The sequence below is a fragment of the Mustela nigripes genome, chromosome 16 (genome assembly GCF_022355385.1).
Source record: "Mustela nigripes isolate SB6536 chromosome 16, MUSNIG.SB6536, whole genome shotgun sequence".
NCBI lineage: Eukaryota > Metazoa > Chordata > Mammalia > Carnivora > Mustelidae > Mustela > Mustela nigripes.
This window is the reverse complement of record NC_081572.1, coordinates 50,037,004-50,060,587: the sequence shown is the minus strand read 5'-3', so window position 1 is coordinate 50,060,587 and position 23,584 is coordinate 50,037,004. Positions and strand designations below refer to the sequence as shown.

The 23,584-nt window shown below is 40.5% G+C and overlaps 1 protein-coding gene across 3 annotated transcripts in view; it reads left to right on the top strand.

Moving 5' to 3' along the window:
• ULK2 (unc-51 like autophagy activating kinase 2) overlaps nucleotides 1-23,584 on the top strand; it is an 84,189-nt gene that overhangs the window by 1,919 nt on the left and 58,686 nt on the right. For 2 of the 3 annotated variants that reach the window (XM_059380662.1, XM_059380660.1), the window contains exons 3-10: nucleotides 1,183-1,224; nucleotides 12,473-12,505; nucleotides 13,005-13,041; nucleotides 17,381-17,554; nucleotides 18,626-18,699; nucleotides 20,274-20,375; nucleotides 21,520-21,578; nucleotides 22,913-22,995. In XM_059380662.1, the coding sequence (XP_059236645.1) occupies nucleotides 1,183-1,224; nucleotides 12,473-12,505; nucleotides 13,005-13,041; nucleotides 17,381-17,554; nucleotides 18,626-18,699; nucleotides 20,274-20,375; nucleotides 21,520-21,578; nucleotides 22,913-22,995 (604 nt within the window). The remainder of the gene's footprint in view (nucleotides 1-1,182; nucleotides 1,225-12,472; nucleotides 12,506-13,004; nucleotides 13,042-17,380; nucleotides 17,555-18,625; nucleotides 18,700-20,273; nucleotides 20,376-21,519; nucleotides 21,579-22,912; nucleotides 22,996-23,584) is intronic. The other variant, XM_059380661.1, reaches the window with a different exon arrangement.

Genomic DNA, 23,584 nt, shown 5'->3' with positions numbered 1-23,584 from the left:
CTATTTTTAAGAATAGAGGTTTGTGGGGGCGCCTGGGTGGCTCAGTGGGTTAAGCCGCTGCCTTCGGCTCAGGTCATGATCTCAGGGTCCTGGGATCGAGTCCCGCGTCGGGCTCTCTGCTCGGCGGGGAGCCTGCTTCCCCCTCTCTCTCTCTCTCTGCCTGCCTCTCCATCTACCTGTGATTTCTCTCTGTCAAATAAATAAATAAAATCTTTAAAGAAAAAAAAAAAAAAAAAAGAATAGAGGTTTGTGGCCTGTGGCCAGCGCCTAGAGGGATTCTGTGAAGACTGATTTTAGCTTCTAATTTCTTCTTTTCTCTAGTTATTGTGTTACTGTTTGAGAAGAGGCACAGCCTTCTTATCCCTTTAGCCCTTCTCTTGATCTCTTTCAGGTGACACTTAAATATGGGGGTGGAAATTGGGGGAAGATAGAATCTTTTATCCTTGTAGATCGAAAAAAAATTTTATTTACCTTGGAAGTGGTCTTTTTAGATCACTCACAAGCAGTGTTATCCAAGTGCTTTGGGGAAAAAAATGGTCATCCAGTCAAATACATGTGGAAAATCCCGTTTACTGCATACTTCTTGGAGAGTCACAAAGCACTTTGCTTAGTAAAGAAAATCTGAAAAATTACACAATGAAGAAACTGGCTTAGGTGTGTTTAACTTTGTGTTCCCCAAGTTGATGTGAACATAGAGCTCTCACCTCAAACCAGCTTTCATCAAAACTACTACTCTGTGGAGAGCTCTTTGGTAAGAATTATAGCTCTTTGAGCTAAGAATCATGCTTCGTTTTCTTTCAGGCAAATAATGTGCTCTTAAAAAGCACTTTGGAATTTCATGCCTTTATTGCTGTTAGAAATGTATATTGAATTCGAAAGACCCCAGAGAGTCTGGTCATACTAACTGTGACATTTATTTTGTCAGTGAGAGTACTCACCTTTTTAAGTGTCTAAGTAAGAAACGATCTTGGTGAAGAAGCATTTAGGGTTCAGGTAGTTTGATTGGGCATATTTCCTCTTATTCTTTGTAGATTGAATTGTTCTAATCCAGTAATGGAAGTGTAGTATATAGAAAGAGTATATAGTACGTATATGTGTGTGGACACTTAGTATTTATTTGCATGTTAAGATATATTTATTAGAGCGATCACAAATATTTTAAATTCTCAATTTCCTTAACAGGAACTTCAGCATGAAAATATTGTAGCACTCTATGATGTTCAGGTACCTCCTTATTATTATTATTATTTCTTAATTTGCATGTTAGTAAAGAACTTTGCTGTTTCTTACAAATTTAAGTGGATTGTAATAGAAATAGAAAATTGCCTTATTCTTGTTGGAAAGGTATATAGTTTGAATTACATATTTATTAACTAAAAAACTGTTTAAAAGTAGTGTAGAGGGATAGGAGGGAATAATGTGCTGCACGAGTATAGTTATAGTTGTACTACAGGAGTAGTGTTGCTTTAGGTCAAGGAGAGGAATACTGATACCAGATCTAACATTTCTTTTTTTCCCCTACCATTTCTGTAATAAATGTAGAAAGGACTGTTGTGGGCTATTTAAAAATCAGAGCTTTATTTTTACTGCAGAAGCAACATTTGTTAATTGTAGAAGTATTAGGAAAAAAATAAAAACAAAGCATACATATTCATCACCTGATATATCTGTGTTTATCACCATGGCATACAGGAGAGTTGAATTTTATTTGGAGGTGGGAAGGCAAAGTTCTGAGGTTCTCTTCTAAGGCAACATTTTTCCCCTTGGGAATCCTTTTAAAATGCCCAATTTTGGAGAAAATTACTATTTTGGGAGGGGCAGAGCACCGGAATAAGTAGTTATCTTATATTTAGGGGCCATATTGTGTTTTAAATTCTAGAATCACTGTTGTCTAGTGTGGTAGTCACTGTGTGAGAGCCACGGTGATCTGAGATCTGCGGGGAGGGGTGGGTAGGGCAGCAGATTCGGCTTCTCCCTGAATTCTCACTAGGATTCTTACTAGGACTAGGGTGCTTGATTTACTTTATTTCCTTCTTTTGTTTTTCTTAGTCTGGACAGTTGAATCCCAGTAAAGTAAATGGACATGTTATATGAGCCTGCTGTATGTGTTTCTAGCTCAAACCTTTTCTGTGCACACTTCCACTACTCGAATTCATTTGTTTTCTAAAGCTTGGAGTGACTACTATGTGCCAGACATTGTTCTAAGGGTTAGGAATAAAGCTGGGAGTAAAACAAAGTCCTTGCTTTCAGTGTGCTTAATTTTAGTGGGGTGACACAAAATGGACTATGAGACAAAAGGACAAAACGTCCTTCATGTGCTTCTTTTTTGCATGTAGTGACTTTTCACATAGTCCTATCATACTGTGAAGTATTTAACTAAACCCACGTTACAAGATGTTTATTTTTTTCCATTGTAGAAAGTGTTATGAGGGTAATAAATAAATTCTGAACATAGCTTGGATTCTTTACATTCAGTTTCTAGCGTTGGAATCAGCAGGGCAGATAAATAGCACACGAGTTGTAAAGTTTTTGACTGTAGTGTGTGATTACTCTTCCCCCAAATTGCAATTTAAATTTCGTGTGCAGACTATGCGAGTGCTGTGGGATGTGCTCATTACCTGTTTAAATGTGCTCATTCCTTTAAGAAATTGAAAGCAGCATAGCAAGAAATGGGAAAAAACTTTAAAGTCAAAACTAAACTTATCTCACCATCCCTGGTTGAAATGTTGATTCTCCTCAGAGCTGTTTGTGTAGTTCATCTTACTCTCTGGAGACAGAGGGCACCAAGTGGTACAAGTCAGTGCCTGGTACAAAAATTGTTTAAATAATATTAACTCTTAATTTCCCTTTTTTTTTTTTTTTAAGATTTTATTTATTTATTTGACATACAGAAATCACAAGAAGGCAGAGAGGCAGGCAGAGAGAGAGGAGGAAGCCGCCGACTCCTTGTGGAGCAGAGAGCCCGATGTGGGGCTCAATCCCAGGACCCTGGGATCATGACCCGAGCTGAAGGCAGAGGCTTTAACCCGCTGAGCCACCCAGGCGCCCCTAATTTCCCATTTTTTGAGAAGCACAGACAACCCTGTCAATTGCAGAGGAGATTTGGCTTTCAGAAAATAGAGAGTATACTTAGATTTCATTCTATTAGAAAAATGTTCTTAAGCACTAGCTTTGGTTGTAGAGTGAGATATTTAGGAGTAACAAGAACTCAGAAACCTGAATTATCAAACGATCAGGAATTTTAAGATGACTGCATTAAAATGTTTGTATTTTGTGCATTGTGTACTACTAGAAATATGTACATTTGTGGAATATCAGTCAAATACATTTTTGAGCATTTGACTAAGGAGTAAACAGTCTTAACCTAATATTTTAGATTTGCTTCCTTAATTGCTTCCATTATGTTGGTAGAGACAGTACAGTAATTTTATCTACTTGAAATAAACATTGTTTTTCTTGGCCATCGGTTTTGGAGATTTGTCTAAAGTTTATGGATACACTTTTATAAATTGAGAACTTCCAACACTGTAAAAAATCAAGTTTCAGTTTAGATGACACTTAAAAAGCAACATGTTTTCCCTAATGAAAAAAATTAATATATCCCCATAGTTAAAATAATCATTATGAACATGAATAAATTAGAAAAGAAATAGCAATTTTCAGAGATAAATTGAGTTTTCAAAATATATATATATGCAGCTATAATTATTTATACTTAGATTTTTAAGCTTTGCATTGTGAGGGACTTAATAGCATTTTTATATAAATGCAACTTGTTTTATTAGACTTAGTGTATTTTGGATACCTTTTCATATCAACATAGTACCATAGGCTAAATGATAATTACTTGAAACCCATCTGTGGCCATTTGGGTTGTTTCTTATTTTTCCCTGTTAGAAACAGTGCTGCAGAGAAAGCTGTGTACATATCTTTACTAATTTCAATGAGTGTTCCTGTAGAGTAAATTCCTGGTCATGGAATCATCTGGTAAAAGCTATTAGCATGTTGCCTTGCAGAAGGTTGTACCAATTTATTTTGATTTAATGACCTGGTTAGTTGTTTTTTTTTTTCCCCTTAAATCATTAATGCATTGGCCATCTTCATTATTTATTTGCTTTTTTGTATTTCTTCTGTGACTTTCCTGTTACCATTCTGTGGTGCTTTTGTTGTGTTCATTGTTCTTACTGATTTCTTTGTAATTAGTATTTCTTGGATCAGTTAATGAGAGTATACAGGAGTAGAGTGGTAAACAAAATAGAAATGGTCCTTACATATTGGGGAAGAGGACACGAAGCAAATAGCTACTTATTCTAAGTGTGCACCATGCTGTGAAGGAGAAGAGGACAGTTAAGACCTTTGAGAAGAAAGCGTATGGGGCTGAGGGGAGTAGGGCTCCCCACTTTGTGGGGTGGGGAAGACTTGGTGAAGAAATGTGTTAAGCTTGATGGAAGAGTGGGAGACGGCCAGGCTTAGGTACGTGGGAGAAGGGCAGATAAGAGCCCCAAGCAGAGGAGTCTTCTGTATAGAGCAGACAGGAAGGATGAGAGCTTGAGGAGCTGGGAGAAGCCTGGGTCAGGGGTGGGAGTGCAGGGGTGAGGGGAGGGGGGTGGTAGCTGGTGATGGCCTTAATGCTGGCAGGAGCCACAGGCAGTCTTGATTCTGACTTCAGTGGCACTAAGCCACTGAAGACTTTTAAGATCAAGAGAGAGATACCATTTCTGTTTTTCAAAAGATACCTATCTTTGAGCCTTGTGGACAAGAGATAAGTATTGTCAGGAGTACTTCACCGGCATACTTGTCAATTGTCAGGATAAATATCCACCACTAGGTAATTTCTAGTGTTGTGAGGAAAAGATGATTCATTTAATAAAATGGTGCTGGCAAAGCTGAGTTGTCTGAGAAAAAGTAGTATGGATCCCTATTCTCATCATTTTCTTTTTTTTTTTTTTTTAAAGATTTTATTTATTTATTTGACAGACCGAGATCACAAGTAGGCAGAGAGGCAGGCAGAGAGAGAGGAGGAAGCAGGCTCCCTGCTAAGCAGAGAACCCAATGTGGGGCTCATCCCAGGACCCTGAGATCATGACCTGAGCTGAAGGCAGAGGCTTTAACCCACTGAGCCAGCCGGGTGCCCCAGTTCTCATCATTTTCCACAGTAATTCCCAAATGAATTAAATGAATTAAAAAGAATTTAATTTCCAAATGACTTTAAATATATAAAATAAGAGCAAGAGTCTTAGAATAATATATATATTTTAAGATTTTATTTATTTATTTGTTTTTTTGAGACAGAGCACTAGCAGGGAGGTGAGTAGAGGGAGAGGGAGAAGCAGGCTCCCCGCTGAGCAGGGAACCTGATGTGGGGCTCGATCCCAGGACCCCGAGATCATGGCCTGAGCTGAAGGCAGACGCTTGACCGACTGAGCCACCCAGAGCCCCAGGAATCTTAGAATAATATTTAGATGACTGTAATTCAAGAGTTGGAAAGGTATTTTAAATCAAGAAACTCAGAAGCTATAGAATTTTTCAAAAGTTGCCTTATGGCAAATAGTACCATGAACAAATGGACAGCCATAAAAAGGAACAAACTTGATACCTGCCACAGCATATTCATTTTTTTTTTTAAAGATTTTATTTATTTATCTATCAGAGAGAGAGCGAGCGAGAGCGAGCACAGGCAGAGTCAGAGGGAGAAGCAGGCTCCCTGCAGAGCAAGGAGCCCGATGTGGGACTCGATCCCATGACGCCGGGATGATGACCTGAGCTGAAGGCAGCTGCTTAACCAACTGAGCCACCCAGGCGTCCCCCACAGCATATTAATTTTAAACATAAGCTTGTGTTTCAATGTCCTGATTGGGTGGGGGCCTGTGGTGCAGGTCCTGAAAGAATTCACTCAGCGCAGAACAGAGGAGGTAGACGTTTGCTGAATATGCCGTAAGGGAGCAGTGGGCAGGGGGGAAGGGAGAGACTGTCTTTGGAGGAGGCAGTGGTGGGGGCTGTATTTATAATGCAGAGTGAAGTGGTAGGGGCACATATGGAACTTTCCATTTTTTGGTATCTACGTGGTTGCGTTGGTCACTTAGGCTCTGTGGCCATTTCGAGGTGGGTCACTTAAGGAGCCTGTTTGCAGCATGGAGGTCGTTGTGGGTCTTTCTGCCTGGCTCACGTTTCCATTGCTCAAGCTTGTTGCCTAAAAGTGGCCCCTATAGTGCTGAGGAAAAGAAGCCAGCCATATACAGCTCCTGTATACGATTCCATGTTTGGGAGCTCTGAGAAGAGGCAGAACTGAGTGAGGGTGGTAGAAGTCAGGGAAGGCGCAGGAGAGGGTGGTGCCTCCAGGGAGCCGGGGACAGCCAAGGGGGTGAAAGAACTTTCTGGATGATGGAAATGATCTGTCTTTCGATTGGGAGGGTGGTTACACGGGTCTATGCATTTGTCAAAACCCCTGAAATGTATACTTCAACCGGTGTATGTTAATGAATATACATTATACTATAGTAAAATTTTAAAAAAGAGGAAGTATTTACAACACAACAAATACCAGGCTAATATCTCAAACATATAAATTGTCTCACAAATTGGTAAGGAAAAGATAACCCAAAGAGACAGTAAGCGAAGGATATAAATTGTTGGTTCTCATAAGAGAAATAAAAATGGCTAATGTGTGAAATATTCTCTCTCTCTCTTTCTGACAAATAAATAAATAAAATCTTTAGGGGGAAAAAAAAGGGGCGACTGGGTGACTCAGTTGGTTAAGCTACTGCCTTTGGCTCAGGTCATGATCCCAGGGTCCTGGGATTGAGTCCTGCATTGGGCTCCTTGCTCAGCCGGGAGCCTGCCTCTCTCTCCGCCTCTGCCTGCCTCTCTGCCTGCTTGTGTGCTTTCTTTCTCTCTTTCTGCCGAATAAATAAATAAATAAAATCTTTTTAAAAAAATGGCTAATGTATGAAACGATATTCATGAACAAGTAGCAGGGAAATGTAAATTAAAGAAACAGTGAGATGTCCCTTCCCATGCATCCCTTTGGCAAATTAAAAAGTGCCTCAGTTCCTACTGGTGGAAATGAGGAGGAGGTGTACAGTGTTCTCATGGATCACTGGTAGAAATGGGAGTTGTTAGAACATTTTTGGTATGCTGTTGGACAATATTTTGCTTCCACACCCTGTAAGAATATTCTTAGCGTTTGCAGTCAGACTAATCCCGGTGATGTAAGTCAGGGCTTATTGGTCCTTTGCTCGGGCTCTGCAGCAACTCCCCATTTTTATCAAAGTAAACGCCAAAGTTCTTATTTGCACGGCATGACCCTAATATCTCTGACCCACCTCCTAGTTCCCTGGGCTTGCTGCTTCTGCTCCATTCACAGGGGCCTCCAGCATGGTCCCCGTAGCAGTCCTTTCTCAGGGCCCTCCTCTTCCTTTCCCCTAAGGCCTTTCTTCCCAGGTACACCGTATATACGGATATTTCTCTGTCTTTGTAGTACATATAGACATATTCTCAGCCTCCTTGAGGTCTTTACACAAGTGTTGTGTTTTCAACAAATACATTTCAACTTTCTTCAGCCACCCTCAGTAGAATCGCAGTCCCCTCCCCAGCACTGTCTCCCTTCCCTACTTGTTTTTCAAAGCACTCATCACCCTCTAACAGATTTTATATACTCAATTCTTTTGTTTGGTGTCTCTCCCTGACTCTTACCTCTTAGAACTGAAGCTTAACGAGAATAGGGCATCTATCTCTATCCTCACCACCTAGAACAGTGTCTTGTGTATAGTGGGCAGTTAAAAAATATTTGAATGTTACCATTAGAAATACACACTTTTTACTACAAGAAAGTTGTGAAAAGATAACATACCAGCTGGAAATACTGACTATTTGGAGGGGTGGAGATAAGCAAAAAGGTGGAAATGGATTATGTTAAAACATACAAAAATGTAAGTATGTGCCCCATTTGTGTGTGAGTGTACGTATGAAGGCGTAAACTATCAGGTCAGTCTCAGATGGTGAGATGAAGGTGACTGTTTACTTCTTTCAAATGTGTTGAATCTTAAGGTCTTGCAATAAACATTTTGTAATTGAGGAATAAAAGTGATTTTCTTTTTTTGTGGGGGAGTATTCACTTCTGCTTTCTTTCTTTCTGTAATGCTTGGGCAGTCTTCTGATTATGAATTTGCATTCCAGGTCCTTTAATGCCAGTGAGGCAGTACATACATCTAAACATTAGTTTTTTGTTTTTTTTTAAAATTATTTAATTATTTATTTGCCAGAGAGAGATGACAAGCAGGCAGAGAGGCAGGCAGAGAGAGGAGGAAGCAGGCTCCCTGCTGAGCAGAGAGCCCGATGCGGGGCTCGATCCCAGGACCCTGGGATCATAACCTGAGCCAAAGGCAGCGGCTTAACCCACTGAGCCACCCAGGTGCCCCTAAACATTAGCTTTAACCATTATGGTTAAAGGTTAGGTTATGGTTAAATGGTTAGGAAAAGGAATATTCTCTGTTATAAATCAGTGGGCATAGGTGTCTGTTAAAGTATGTAAACCACTGGCTACTCTGGAGAATGGGCAGGGGTGGGTATGGGGACATTGCGGGTGAGGGGTCTGGGTGATAGTGGTGGCACCCCTGCAAATGGAGAGGCCTAGATGGATGGGTGAGACATTTAGGAGACAGGGCTGATAGTAGCTGTGTGAGGTGAAGAAGAGGAAGCAGACTGTGTGAGGTGTGTGTGGTGAAGTAGCTGTGTGAGGTGAAGAAGAGGTGAAGCAGACTCCCTGTGGAGCTGGGAGCCCTATCTGGGACTCCATCCCGGGATGCCAAGATTCAGCCATCCTGAGGCCCCGCACCTGTTCTTTAATAGCCTCTAGGTTTCATATCACGTAGGGAGTTCTCCACTATGAAATTATAAAAATGACCCTCTGCCATTTTCTTCTAGTCTTTGTGGTTTTGTTTTTTTGTATTTATGTCTTTGGTCTCTGGAATTTATGTGCAGAGAAATGATATAGGGGCTCATCTGATTTTTCAGAAGGGTAACCCAAACTTCTACCTGTTGTTGAGTACAACTGCAGAAGAGGGTGATACTTTCTGTGGGCCTGTTGCAAAGAATCAGGCAATTTGAAGAATTACTGGCAAATCGGGTTTAGATTAGGGAAGTCCTTTGTTATCACTTATTAAGTTTGTAACTGGGGCCCAAGGGTACATGAGCACCTGGTGCCTGGGGTCCCAAATGGACCAGATTTGACCACTCACCACTAACAAAATACGAAGACAGAGAAATGAGTGGTGGTGAAAGGAAAAAGGAACTTTTCAGTGCGTCCAACACTGGGAAGACAGCCTAGAGTAACACTCAAAAGACGATCTCCAAAGTGCTGAAAATACTTCAAGGTTCATGTAAGGAAAATGTGGGGCAAAGATTGGTTGGTACATGCAAGTGGACAGGAAAGGCCACCCTTAGGTGACCTGGGGGCTCTCTGAAGGTCACCTGATAAACATAACAAAAGAGCCCTTCATCTCTCATCCCTTAGGCGTTTACAAGGATTTTCTTTCTTCTTTTATGAGTAACCCATAGAAGTCACCTAAGGGGTGGAGAATGAATCAGGAAGAGTAGCAGACAAATGGTGAGGGGTGGGTTTCAGGAGTCTAGACTTTGCTTTCAATTTTTCTCATGCTCTTTACTGAATTGTTTTGTTACTTTAGTTTCTCCCTTTCTGATCCTGAGCATCTGATTTCTGCTGGAAAGAGCACCTAGTCATGCTATCTGGTTTTTAAATTCACTTTGTCTTTATTGTTCTTTCAAATTACAGAAGTAATAGGCCGTAAGTGGAAAAACAATTTAAGTAGTCTAGCAGTATATAAAGTAAAAAAGAGATGCCCTCTGCTGATAGCTCCCTTTATTTCTTTTTCCAGAAAAAAACCACTGTTGTGCGTCCTTCAAAAGACTTTATTTTTTATTTATAAACACCACCCCCTTGGTAAAGGGAGATGATAACCCAAGCCGGCTTACTCATAGGATGCTCTCAGGCTGGCTAATACAATGTAAACCCAAGGAGAATAATCCTGAGGATTGTGTTTTTAGTTGAACAAATTGTTTTTTAAATTGTTTCATCTAAATTTTTGTATTCTGGCATAGAGTTCTTCATAGTAATACCTTGCTTTTTTCCCCCCCCCCTTCTTAGGGATTTTCTATCTTATTAAGGAGTTTGAGTAGGGAAATGATAAATTGAAATTCATTGTGTTTAATTCTGTGGATGGAAGTTCCCCAGGGAGGAGTTGAGGATGAGGATTTCCTGAGTTTTAATCCAGATCAGATGTGTGTTCAGCTTTGGGAAACCCTCCATGGTCTGGCTCTCAGGCCTTCTGACCCTCCAAGTACCTCTTCGATTTCCACCCTAGTGCCCCACTACTGTCGGTGTTTCAGTTTGTCCGCAGACACCCTGAGTGGTTGTTTGCTCATTTTGCGGACTCTTTCCTGGCTCTCGGAGCTTACTTCTGCTCCAGATGTCTTAAAACGTATGCTATTTTGTAGTGGAGGGGGGTGTTCAAGAGAAAATGATTGAACCTTTGGAGGTTTGTATGGCTTTAAATGTGGGCAAGAGAAGACTTTCATGAGACATCAAGGATGTTAAAATATTTCTTTCCATGTCTTCATGTGGAGTCAACAGTTTAGCCCTCCCTAAGGAATTCCTAGTTGTCTCTTGTCTTCAGTAGTTAGGATGTGGTGCTATTGTATGGTTAAGCAATACTGATTTGAGATAATATTTTTGTACTTAGGGAGAAGACGACTGTGGTTTAATGAGATCGTAGTATTTTTAGGGATGATAAAGCATTTTGGTCTGGATTTGATCAGGTTAGATGGCTAAACATAGACCGATTCACCATAGACATGATTTAGCTAAATTAGAAATGTATTTTTTTTTTTTTTATGATAAAAGGAAATAAGTATTTCTTGCAGACTTGCTTCTCTGGCCTGCTGGGAGCTGATGGCTCTCCACTTCCTTTCTGCTCATGGAAGTGCTGCTGTTTAGGGAAACCAGCTGTCTGTTTCAGGCTTTCGGCTTGGCTCTCCATGCTGGGTGTGATCCTGCTTGGGCAGGACTGTGGTTCCTGGTTCCCCAGCACAGAGCAGAAGGCGCTGCCATTCTTCTGAACTTCCAAATGCCTCCGTGTGAGGGCGGCGGGGGCTGGGGCTCAAAGAATTGGGTACAGTGTGTTTGAATTTTTTGTCTAGTCCTTTGGAGAATTAAGTGAAGTAAATCATCCCAGGTCACGGAGTTTCTTGCAGAACGTTATTTAGCTCTTGGCTTGTGGCATCCAAACCCTTGGTGAACTCCGTGAAACCACTCTGGCTGTCCCTGTATGGCTTCTCGTTGCACAGAAGAGCTCTAGACTAGAAGCACTGAGATGCCAGTTTTTATTTCCAGTTAGTGTGACCTGATAACTTTATTGATAAAATCCAATAAAAACAAATAGTTGTAAAAATGAAGTTAAGAATGACCTACAAACGGATGTCTAGTTTTTATTATTAGGTTTAGCAGACATTAAATTATTTTGTTAAATTGCTTTAAGCCTTTTAAAATTTTTTATGTTTAGTTTCTATAATTATCTTATGTGGGCTAGTACCAAATAATTCCCTGATTGGCGCTGGTTCTTGAACTACACTCTGAGAGATACTGCCTTACCTCTCCTCTTACCCTCTGCCAGAACTCCCCATTCTTACATTTAGGATATAAGTGAAGCCAAGTGCTTTTGGGAAGGGCTATATCTTGAATCACATTTGAACACTGTCTCCAGTTAGGCTATAGGAAGCACAATTTAAAATTTAATTAACACTGTAAAAATTATTATTGAACAATCAAGAAGCCAGTTTTTGAATTACCCAGGCAACAGATCTGGATATAATATAGTATATGACTTTGAGAGATGTAGTAAAATTTCTGAAATCAGTTCCTTAAAAATCAGTCTGTTACCAAGACATATGAGGAAATAAATGTCTTTCCTTTGCCAACAATTCCCAGATAATGTGATTGCTTCCAAATAAACATAAGAATCGGAAAAACAAAAACCTAATCATCCTGGGTCATGTATTCCAGAAATCAGATTGCGCATTTAGCATTGCTAGATAGGATTATGCAGTCATTGCTCAAATCGTAAACTTTCCAAAATGGAAGTGCTTTTCTGAGGAGCAGCGACTTCTTTCTGCCCCCCACAAATTTACCATAGCTATGACCGAACAATGAATTTTTTTTTAGTTCTTTCCATAAACAGAATTGAACAAATGACTATATTAGTGTCATCAAAACTTGGCTTGGCTTTGAAGTTGGGATGCTTAAATTATTGTGTTGGTTTTAAATTTCACTTACTAATAGATTTTGTGATTTTATTTTACTTGTTTAATAATAAGTATAGTATTTTTATTAACTGCCATTATTTTTTTAAAATTTGTGCTTCATTCTTTCTCTAAATTCTATTTAATGTTTACTTTTTAGGAATTACCCAACTCTGTCTTTCTGGTGATGGAGGTAGGTAGTATATGTGCTGTTTAATTTACTTCACATTCCTTCTGGTTAATATGTACTTTAAAGTGGACAGTAGAGGGGTGCCTGGGTGGCTCAGTGGGTTAAAGCCTCTGCCTTAAGCTCAGGTCATGATCCCAGAGTCCTGGGATCAAGCCCCACATTGGGCTCTCTGCTTGGTAGGGAGCCTGTTTCCTTCTCCTCTCTTTCTGTGCCTGCCTCTGCCTACTTGTGATCTCTGTCTGTCAAATAAATAAATAAAATATTTAAAAAAAAAGTGGACAGTAGATTGTTATTTGAAATTTTGAATTAATAAAGTCCATTTAGTGACTTAGATTCTACTTTATAAGGAATATATAATTTAAAATCTATACCATAATTCTTCATTTTTCAGGCTAGATTTACATTATATAGAAACTACTTTTAATTAAAATTAGCTGATCATGTATTGAATTAATCTTGAATTGGTTTCCTTATTGTAATTATCTTTTCTTTTATGTATCAGTACTGCAATGGTGGAGACCTGGCAGATTATTTGCAAGGTAATTTTTGTCTGTCAGTGTTCAATAAAGGTAGTGCTGTGGTCTGTTGAATCCTCAGAGTTTCTTCCAAAATAATGCTGACCCTGTTTTCTGCACTTGTACAGAAATGTTCAGTAAATATTTGTGTATCTGTTTAAGTGTGATTGCTTTGCTGACCAACTGTTGTTATTTGTGGTTTTATTCCTGAACTTGTGGATAAATGTTCCTTCTCTTTGGTACTGTTAGAGAGATGGGTCCTCTCCCCAAGAGAGAAAAAGACCAGATGGTTTTCATCTTCAAAAGACTCTCCTGGGTTGCCAGCAGTGAACCTTTAGTCCCTTTCATTTCTTTCAAAATTAAAAAAAAAAAAAAAAACCACAATGCAAAAAATATACCTAAGAATGTGTTTATCAATGTGAATCTTTCTTGTAAATTAAAAAGTTACAAAGGATTAATTAAAAGTAACATTGAAATTTTTCGTGGCAGAGCTAAGATTTTAGTACTAGATGGTGCTTGAAATTCTGTATCCAGAATGTGTATGGGCAGGATGGATATAAGGCATTCAGATCAAAATGTGTCTGTCTCCCACAAGTATGGTTTAAAATTGTGTTAGGTGAGGCCAGCTGTTGATCCCTTAAAATGCAAGGGAAATATGCAAAAAAATCTCAACCTCTAAACCAGTCATGGCGGTTGGTGGTGACCCTAAGACTTAAAAAAGGGTGTGGACAGTTTACGAGAACATAATTAAAATGTTCAGTTTCACCTAGTAATTAGGGAGTGCAACTGAAAGTGAGCTTTGAAAAATCTTTGAAATATGAAACATCGCTGACTTTCAAAAGCTGCACGGAGATTAATAGGAAGAGCCCTGGGAGTGTTGCCCCCATGCCTGCTTGGTGTGGCGGTGGGTGAGGTGGCCCCTGGGCACCAAGCTCCTTGCTGCCCATGGTGGCGGCGGGCCTAGGATGCCGACGACCATGGATGTCACATGGTCCACCGCCAGCAGAGCTCCAGCGGTCCGCATACATCAGCTGGCCGGCTGGACACTGCAACTGCCACCTCGGAGAAGGAGAGAGCGGGCGTCCTGTTCATCCTGATGGGTGAGAGGCAGGCCCCAGGGGAGCTGAGACCCCACCTGGTCCCGCGTGCTCCTGCCCTGAGGGGACCGATGCTCCGTGGCTCCTGCTTACCTGGGCCAGTCCTGCCTGCCCTGCCTGCTATGGGCCCTCCACAGTAGCCGAGCAAGAGCGGCAGGACCCTTCTGGAGCCAGCACGCCTTGGGGAGGCACTGGGGACAGAGACAGTGTTTGGAAGCTTGGTTTTTGGCTGATTGTTGCAGAAGGAGAGGAGGAAGTGAGTGACTGAAGGAAGGAAAGAAAGGAAGAAGAAGGAAAGGAATGAAGGAAGGAAATTGGTGTCCCTCCCCTATTTAAAAAAAACTTATAAATAGTGGAAGCCCTGCCTGAGTCCTTCCCTAGTCCCACTCCCATGCTTACCCCCTTACCTTGAATTTGGGAGTTTATTGCATGTGTAGTTTTGTATTTTTTCCAACCAAGATTCTTTTTTTTAATCCTTATTTTATATATATATATATCTCCCCCCCGCCAATGTCAGTTGCTAGCAGATAGAATGCGGTGAGACAGGCACTTTCATTGACCACTGGCGGAAAGAAGTTCAAGCTAGAAAACACCCTGCTTCTGCCTGCCCAGTCAGAGAATCTCGAGTTCCCAGGTAAAAGCACCTTCCACCGGGGTCAGATTGAGTGGCTCCATATCAGTTCGCTGCCCTCATTAGAGTATCAGTTTCCCTCAGTAACAGAAGTCCTCCTGGCTGTTGCAGGCGCTGCTAATGGTGTCGCTTAAGTTAGCTTCCGCAGCAGTTTCCAGCATTATGTTGAGCTCCTATTTGATATTACAGAGCAGGAGTGTTAGAACAGGAGACCCGTGAGTGAGGCCTTCACGAGCTTGAGGACTGGAGTCAGACAAGCTGGTTTACAGCAGGGCCCCCTTCACAGCACTTGACTGCTGTGGTTTTGCTCAAGTCCTTGAACCGCTCCCTGGTCCCTCTCTGCCACAGTCCTTAAAGGAATCCTTTATTGTTTGAAAACACTTGTAAAGACATAGAAAAGAAATCCAGACCTCAAGGAATTTTCCAGAGTTAAACCACCCAGTAAGATAGCTACCAATGTCATAGGGCTACGGAGCTTCTAAAGTGTGGGCTAGTCCGAAGACAACATGCAAATGTGAATGTATTTGATTTCGAACATTTCAAGGAAGAAAGCAATGATATCTCTCTGAGGATTTTATGTTGATTACAAGTAAAATTGTTTTGGGTGTATTAGATTAAATATATGTTATGTAAAGCCGTTTCTTTTTAGTTTTTAAAATGTGGCTACTAGAAAATTTGCTTTGATAAGTAAAATGCCATTCACATTTTCAAAAGACAGAAAGCAGATTCTATGGATTGTAAGTTAAAAACATTTTAAATTAACAAGTCGTACTTTAACATGCATTCTGGCAGGATTCATTGAGTGTGGCAGCTGTGCTGAGTCTCCTCCCTCTGGGCTAACTTGCTCAAGAATTTATTTATTTGGAACAGTTTTGATGTTGGCCGTGCCTTTGAAATACTTAGTTTTTATGGGAAATTCAGTTTATAGGGTTGTGTTGAGAAGTATGCATTCCATGTTCATAGAACTATGTGAATGTTTACTATAGTTTGTGTACAAAAACAGCTTAGACTGGATCACTCATCACTCCCCCCCCCCAAGAACAGTGCTAGAATTTGGACTCTGAAGCAAATAAATTTTAAGTATACTCAATTGTATGTAATGAGGCAAAAATTCAAGTTCGAGCAGCTGCAGTCATTTAAAGTAGCCCTAGAATGAAAATGTAAATGAAAGAAATGTAAAATTGTTCATTCTAATTTTTGCAAAGTAACAAGTAAAACATTACAAAAATAAAGATCTAATCATTGGTTTGACCCACCCACTAAGATCTGGAAGAATACGCTCCATATTTTTAGCAGTGCTTATTTCCAAGGGATGGCATATGGAAGATACCACTTTTTATATGTTTTAGTGTATTTATATTTCTTTTTGTTTTCAGTGAACATCCAGAAAAGAGCCCCAAAGGATTAAAAAAAAAAAAAAAGTAAAACAGAAAAAACTATTTATAAACCATGGGGACTTACCTTATTTGAAGATGTTAAGGACATAAAATGTCATTATATTATATCTAAAATGATCTTAAAACTAATATTTCACTTGTTCCAAGAATAACATTATTTTTATCTTCTTAATTGCATATGGAAAGTTTATGTAGATCATATTCTAGAGTTGTATGTTCACAAATGATTTAGTAGGGAGGGTCATGGATATTAAATCCCTAATGTAGATTCAAGGAATCCCACTTGTGACTTTTAGATTCATTGTAATAAAAAGTTTATCTTTGTGTACTGACTATATTTGAATAGTTACTCTGTGCCAGGCTTTTTCTAAAATCTTCATTACTAAAGGTGCTATGTTGTTTGACTTTTACAACACCACCATGGGTTAGTCTGTTTCCAGCTTTTCTTGATGAGGAAGTAGGCCCCGGAGGGTTCATCATCCGGGGTCATGCAGTGAGGAGGTGGAGGAGCTGGGATTTGGAGAGAGGCAGCCTGACTCCTGATCAAGCTGTTAACATTATGTATGCCCCAGCATACACACAGACACACTGGAGTGGCCACTGTCTTATGGCTACCCTCCAGTAACATCCATACTGTCTCTCTAAGGTACTGAAAACAAGTAGAAGTGCTCCTTCTTAAAAGTGCCTAGTGATGAGAGATACTGTGGTGGGACAGGAGTGTTGCAGCAGGAAAGACGAGGGAGAGCCCTGTGGGAGCGCAGACCCTCACAGCTACAAGTGGTGGAAAAAGGTCCCAGTTTCCATTCATTGACCCCACCTGCATTTAATTTGTGCTCACATAATGCCCGGAATGAAATCTGGATGTTTATCCCAGACTGTTGGCTGATAACAAGGGGGCACTTCTATTTTAGTTTGCCGGGGTGCCTCCCGTTTGCAGGGTACCTGTTGTGCTTAGAGTCATGTGGGCACCTTCACTGGTAAAAAACAGGGGAAAGAAAAACACCAGCGAAAACAAGAGATGCAAATTATAGCAGTTCCCTTTACAGCAGATCAAGTGAAACGTTTGAGGTGTCTGCTCTCTTTTCATAGACTTAAATTATTAGAGTAAAACGGAAAAAAAAAATGTGACTCCCGGTTCCTCATTCCCTCTCTGTTCTTAACTTGATTCTGTTGATGGGAGATGCAGATGGTATTTGATTTTGTGTGCTTAAATATTTATGCGATTCTTTTTCTACCAGCTAAAGGAACTCTCAGTGAAGATACTATTAGGGTGTTTCTGCATCAGATCGCAGCTGCCATGCGGATTCTGCACAGCAAAGGAATAATCCACAGGGATCTCAAACCCCAGAACATCTTGCTGTCATATGCGAATCGCAGAAAATCCACCGTCAGTGGTATTCGCATCAAAATAGGTAAACCGCCATGTAGTGTTTGATGCAAAGGACAGCCTTGAGACTGTAGTTTTAGAAAATTTTAGCTCAACTTTGTTGGAATGATGGGTTTTGTTAATGCAGATTTGAAATTTTAATTGAGTTCAGCAAGGTGCATTTGGATATGGGAACCCTGTACATTACTGGCAGCCTACCCTTAGTCTCAGAATTGAGGGGCCCATGTTAGGAACTCCAAGCACCTCCCAGCACCAAACGCTGCTCTGCTTCTCATCAGAGGGAAGCTGATGTATGGTTGTCGTAGATGCAGTTGAAGAAACCGGGCTCTTCACAGCTCATGGAATTGTAACACAAGGGATCTAAGAGACCATTTAGATCAACCAACCTGTCTGTCTGTCTGTCTTTCTTTCTTACAATTATTTGAAGCAATTTGTAATCCTAGGTATTTTTTTAAGCTTTTCTTTGTGTGCTTAGAATTTTTTTTTTTTTAACCAGTATGGAAAGAAATTTCTGGAGGTACTTGGGTGGCTCAGTTGGTTGGGTGTCTGCCTTTGGCTCCGGTCATGATCCTGGGGTCCAAGGATGGAGCCCTGCGCTGGGCTTCCTGCTCAGCCGGGAGTCTAATTCTCCCTCTCCCTTTGCCCCTTTCCCAGCTCATTCTCTCTCTTTCTCTCTTTCTTTCTCTCTCTCTCTCAAATAAAATCTTTAAAAAAATAAGGAAGTTTCTGATTTTATGTATTTTACATCTGGATCTGGAGAAGGGAAAAAAAGAAGTTCTAATTCTCCACCTGGCACTGATACTTAGAGCAGTATTAATGAATTGTTTATTGCAATTAGCGTTTTCTCTTACAAAGCTTGGTGCTCACTCCCTGAGTATGAAACCGGCAGAGCAGGGACTTGTACAGTTGGTGATCACTTCCCGTTCTTACTTGTTGAAACTGAGGTAGAAATTTTCTTCCTTGGCAGGCAGGCTTACCCAATAAGCTACAAATTTATCACAGTTCCTTTGTGCCCTCTTGTGTCTTGAAGGTATGATCTATGTGAAGTGTGAGTAAAGGTATGTTTTGTTTTTCTCCCTTTTATTTTGTGGACTAGCGGATTTTGGGTTTGCCCGTTACCTGCAGAGTAACATGATGGCTGCAACACTGTGTGGGTCCCCAATGTACATGGTGAGTGAGGTTTTTTTTTTTTAATTTAATTAAATTTAGTTTAATTTTTAAATTTTTTATAAACATATAATGTATTTTTATCCCCAGGGGTACAGGTCTGTGAATGTGAGTGAGTTTTTTTTGTCCTTGCCTGTGTATGGTGCCATTAGCACTGGGATTTTAAGTATGATGCTGGTTTCTAGTTCAGGTGTGATTTTATGTGTAGCCTAAACTGTTGTATTACTAACAGAGATTGTATTACTGATAATGCTTTAAGTCATCTTTTGCTTTAAAATAGTGGACTATAAAGGTCACTTTTACCCATTAGCTGATTTTTTTTTTTTTTTTTAAGTAGGCTCCACTTAAAGCATGGAGTTCTTTTAGCTTAAGTTTTTTAAAAAACTAATTATTAGTGGTAAAAAATTCCTTGTTAGAGTAAATTGAAAATACAGATTGACGAAGTGTGTTCATGCTGTACTTGGTGTATGATATTAGAGAAAACAACAACAACAAAAAAACCCCTCTTGGGCATTTCCTCATCTTCAGGGTGAACATGCTCATCTTTTCATGTTGTTTCTCTTGACAAGATCTCTGGGTCATAGAAGATTTTTCAGTTAGTGTTAGAGGTAAAGCTGAAAAATTGTAGTTCCGTCTTCATCCTTCCGTACGGATGTTGTCATGTCTGAAAAGGAAAGGCTATGAAAATTCCGGACCAGTGGGAAGCATCAGGCCTGGAAGTAGCTTAATTCTGGAGCTTCAGAATTCTGCCAAGTAAATGCATGTACCTGTCTCAGTTCTAAATGTAAAATGGGCTTATGTTCAGTAAGGATTTCCTCTGATCTAAGTCAGTGAGAAGCTTACTAGGGATGACAGCTAAAAATGGTACAAATGGAAAATAAAGTTTCCCTGGTTTTGAGTGTGTTTGACATTTCTGTTTAATGTTTGTCCAGATTACTGGCATTTTTAAGAAGCAGCATGCAGTAAGAGGTGGGAAGAGAGCTGTAACAAAGCAGCAGAGAAGACAAATGCCTTTGCTTTTAAGACAGTCCTTACTGTATTTTCATCATAGTTTGTGTATTTTAAAAGCTTTCAAATGAGTGGAAAAACAGGGAGTAATACAGCAAACACTTGTGTACTTGTTGTCCATTTTTAACAAAGGTAACATTTTGCTTTATGTGCCTTTTTTTTTTTCCCCCAAGAAAGAAGTAAAATATTTCAGCAACAGCCCAAGTCTTTAAATCTTTCCCTCTTCCCATATCCCACTCTTCTACCCCAGAAGTCACCTCTGTGTTGTAGCTGGTGTGTATTTTTATTATAACCTTAATACTCTTACTGCATTGCTGTCCCATAGTAATACATAGAAATGTTTGTTTCTATACATTGCTTCTTTTCATGCATTGTTGTTTTTGAGATTTACCAGTAAATCCCAGTGTACGAATGTGGTTTAAGCTCACAGCAGGATCACCTGATTAGGGAAGTGTCGTAGTGCGATCTCATTTTAGCATTTGTTAGGAGCGTGAACTTTACCAGTTAATTTATCAATATTAGTAAGATAAATAACATCATGCATGTGTCTGTTATGTTTTTATCCCCAGGCTCCTGAAGTTATTATGTCTCAACATTATGATGCTAAGGCAGACCTGTGGAGCATAGGAACAGTGATATATCAATGCCTAGTTGGAAAACCACCTTTTCAGGTAGCCTGACTTTCTATCTGTGCTCAGTTTTGGGCTCTTCTCATTTTGCAGTTGCCTATGACTTAGAAAACAGGGAATACTTTGAAAACGGTGCTTTTGGTTCCCTTGTGACTTGTTTTGATTTTGTTACAGGCAGAAACTGCTATAGTGAGCCAGAACATCTTTTGCTTTTCCTTTTTTTATCTGCCCTCCCTTTGTCGTTGGCCTGGGCATAAAGCTTGCTTTATGTTTCCCAGGCTGGTGACAACTAGCCAGGGACAGGACTGACACCCTGGTGGGAAGTGATGTGAACAGTGATGTTCCATGCTTCCTGCTTACCTGGGTGTGGGAGGCCCTGCACTCCACATGAGGGCAAGGCCTGGTCTCGGAAGATGAGCGGAAACCGCCTCCAGCTTCCTGGTCCTGGCGCTGCTGGGTGAGAGAAGACTGATGGTCTAGTTTTGGTGGACATTATTTGGGGTTATTCTTCCCTCTTCTCCACTCCCCTCACATCCTGTCAGAAAGAGGCCCTCCAGAACTGATCGTGATGAGTTCATACTGCCCAGTTACAGAGAGGTTTTTCTGAACCTGAAAACTGGAACAGAGTAAACAGAGTAAAAAAGGATGTGAAATCAGTGCCCCGCCTGGTTTAGACACTTACCCTCTCAGCCCCGTTGGGTACAGAGGGGCAGCAGGAGGGGCAGGTGTGTGTGGGGGGCACTAATCCTGCAGCTCTTACTGTGTGGGAGGGCAGCATCTGCTGTCGAGGAGGGACTGAGAGGCAGCTGTTTGTTTCTTTCCCTTCCTTATGCCCTTGGCAGTCCTAAGAGAAAATATACCCTGATTGTACACAATAAAAATGTAGGTGTTGGGCTGGCAGGGTGACCTCCAGAGTAGTGGTTCTGAACTCTTCCTAAGTTTTGGGCTCCTCTGGGAGACAGACCTGGGCAAAGATACCCTAAGTCCAGATAGGCAGAATTCGCACAAAGTTCCACAGGTTTTTAAGTTCCTGGTGCCCATCTGTGGCCCCTTCTGCAACCCAGGACTTTCAGGTTCAGAATATGTGCTTTATAGCCAGCATTTGAGCATGGATCTCATGATTTGAACTTTCTGCCCCCATTGTCTAGGGAATAAAACCTTGTTGTTTTTGTTTGTTTTTAAACAGGCCAATAGTCCTCAAGACCTCAGGATGTTTTATGAAAAAAACAGGAGCTTAATGCCTAGGTACGTGTTTGGTTACGCTGGGTTTTAGTGTCTGTGAATGCAGCATTATTTGAACTCGTGTTACCGGTTTCCAGTCTTGAATCTTTCTTCAGTTGACAGTAATGGGAGAACATTCATTTTAACCAGAAATCTGAAAATTACTGGTGCATCACAGGTGCCTGGGTAGTATAAATGTAAAGTATATTTAAAATGTAAAGTATATTTAAAAGGAAAAAAACACACACACAGAAGTTTTACATGTTCTTGGGGGGAAGGGAGACACAAACAGAACAGATGTGTGTGAACTAGGCAGTCAGTCCCTCCCTCAGTCTTCCCTGCTCTCCAGGATGACATGGGCTGGCTCTGTACCTCCTGTAGATATGTACACGTATATGTTTTGTACAAATTACATCATACTTGGCAAATTGTTCTGCAACTTTTTTTTACTGTACAGTGTATCATAGACACCAGTTAGCGTCAGGATATAGAGAACTACTTCATTCTTTTAAACGGTTCATAGAGTTTCATGGCTAAATGTTTCATATTTTGTTTAATCAGATCCTTGTTTTCATTTTTTGGTTACTCCAAACAGTGTTGAGTGAAGAGTGTGTGTGTGTGTGTGTGTGTGTGTGTGTGTGTGTGTGTTGGTGTACAGTCCTGTGTATTTCTTTAGGATAGACTCCTGGACATGGAATTAGGAGACCACAAGGGATGCTCTCCCAATTAGCTAATGCAGCACCACCACAGAGTGCTTGTTTCCCCACGGTTTCACCAACATGGGATGTTATCACAGCAGGTGCCTCACAAACAGAAGGGGACCAATTGGCTCTTTAATTTGCATTGTTCTCTTTACTAGTAAAGTTGGTGCTTTTTCATTTGTCTCATGTCCTTTTGTAGTTTTTATTCTGTGAATTGCGTGGTCCTATTACTCATTTTTCTATTGGTTTGTCTTTTTCTTAGTGGATTTTAGGAAGCTGTATTATTTCTCACTCGAATTGGAGCTGTGCCTTTTTCCAGACAATGGGAGGTGGCTCTTCTTCTAATAGAGAGTTCTGGCAAATATGAGTGCCAGGCTGATTGTGCTTCTGAAGTGCTTTATGCCTGCACATACTCAGATAATATCAATAAACACAATGCAGGAACCTCCCGAATTGATGCCCTTTCTCAAAGGCAGTTGCTTAGTGTTTTGTTTTCTTTTTCTTCTGGAAGGAATGAGGCTTTACCATGATCTTCTTGGTTTAAGGTGTGTTTGTGAATCTATATATACATATTCACTTACCATCGTGAAGGCGAAAGTCGTGTGTTTAACCTGTATAGACTCACCACTTAAGAGTCTTTTTCTTCCTTTCCCCCAGTATTCCCAGAGAAACATCACCTTACTTGGCTAATCTCCTCTTGGGTTTGCTTCAGAGAAACCAGAAAGATAGAATGGACTTTGGTAAGTAATCTTTTCAAATTCTGTGTGCGTTCTAATTTGATTTTTGTGTATCCCCCAAAAAGTTATTTTTAAAAAGATACTATAGAGTTTTCAGGAGAAAATTCAAGTCAGTTTCTTTCTTTCTCTTCATCTTTTTTCTTCCCTTATTTTGTAAATATTTATTGAGTGCTCGCTATGTTCTAGATACAGGGGTAGAGTTAATAAAGAAAATCCCTGTCATCACATAGCACATATTCTCGTGCAAGAGAGGAAAACAAAGGGTAAAGTTTAATCAATGCACCATAAAGAAGGTGATAAGTGCTCTGGGAAAGACGAGGGAAGGGAAATGCCCATGGGGGAGGGATTGAAAGTTTAAATTCCATGAAGCCCCTTCTGAGGAAGTGGCCTTTGATTGATGGACAGTGGGATAGTGAGACAGTGGACGGTGTGCTTGTCTGTGGGAAGAGCTTGCCAGGTGGAATGAACAGCCAGTACAAATGCCCAGGGCTGGGAGTGCCGTGTCAGCTGGAGGAACAGTTAGAAGACCAGTTAAAGACGTGGGCTTTTGCTCAAAATGTGTTGGGGAGAGTGTGAGCTCAGGAGTAATAGG